This window comes from Arachis ipaensis, chromosome B07, assembly GCF_000816755.2.
Source record: "Arachis ipaensis cultivar K30076 chromosome B07, Araip1.1, whole genome shotgun sequence".
Taxonomy (NCBI): Eukaryota; Viridiplantae; Streptophyta; class Magnoliopsida; order Fabales; family Fabaceae; genus Arachis; species Arachis ipaensis.
Window position 1 is genome coordinate 117,572,033 of NC_029791.2, and position 1,016 is coordinate 117,573,048.

Genomic DNA, 1,016 nt, shown 5'->3' on the forward strand with positions numbered 1-1,016 from the left:
CATTTTCTTTTTCAAACTCATTAAAAATTCTCATAAATTAAAATTGTTGGATCTTTCAATTTGTTGAATTTTAAATTTAAAAAAAATTACTCTCCGTATCCTAAAAAAAAACACAAAATAATACCAATATATTTGAGATAATGCATTCTAATGCCATATTAAAATTTTGGTTTAATTATTTTGTTGGTTCCTATAGTTTCGTGAAATTTTCAATTAGATCCTTATACTTTTTTTTCTTTTTAATTGAGTCCCTACACTAATTTTTTTTCAATTAAGTTTTTCTTAATAGTAATTGGCTTAATTCTATAGGAACCCAACTAAAATAAAAAAAAATTGGTATAAGGACCTAAATAAAAGGAAAAAAAAGTGTAGGGACCCAATTAAAAAAAAATTGGTGCAAGGACTCAATTAAAAAGAAAAAAAAGTATAAGAATCTAATTGAAAATTTTGCAAAACTATAGGACCAACAAAGTAATTAAACCTAAAATTTTTTAGCTTAAAAAATTTGGTGTTGCCCATGATTTATTTGACAATACTGACATTGCATCTGAAAAATGCGACAATCGAAATATCAAATACGTGAAGTGTAGATGCAGTAGTTTTTATGGAGAAAATTAAAAGCGGTTAAAAGAGTTAAATTTGTACAAGAAAATAAATATAATAAATCGTGTTAATTATTTTTCTAGTTTCAAATTATCCCTGGTGGTACAGGAAAAAATTTCAGTCCAATCAAACCCAAGTGAAATGGGGAGTTTAGGAGCAACTCAAGAAGGAAATGGAGCAAAGGGTGTGGCCACAATCCTAGCAATTGGTACTGCAAATCCACCCAATATCATTCGCCAAGATGATTACCCTGACTTTTATTTCAGGGCCACCAAAAGCAATCACTTGCTCCACCTTAAACAAAAGTTCCAGCGTTTATGTAAGTTTATATATTTAATTAAGGTGCCTATTTATCTGGATATACGTTAATATGAAGTTCACAGTTTAAATATTAATACATATTAATTAAGTAA

The 1,016-nt window shown here is 27.8% G+C and overlaps 1 protein-coding gene across 1 annotated transcript in view; it reads left to right on the top strand.

Annotated features, from left to right (window-relative positions):
- The window catches only part of LOC107607787 (chalcone synthase-like), a 2,084-nt gene continuing 1,766 nt past the window's right edge, over nt 699-1,016 (top strand). The window contains exon 1 of the mRNA XM_021106350.1: nt 699-922. Coding sequence (XP_020962009.1) covers nt 745-922 — 178 coding nt within the window. The 5' untranslated portion in view covers nt 699-744. The remainder of the gene's footprint in view (nt 923-1,016) is intronic.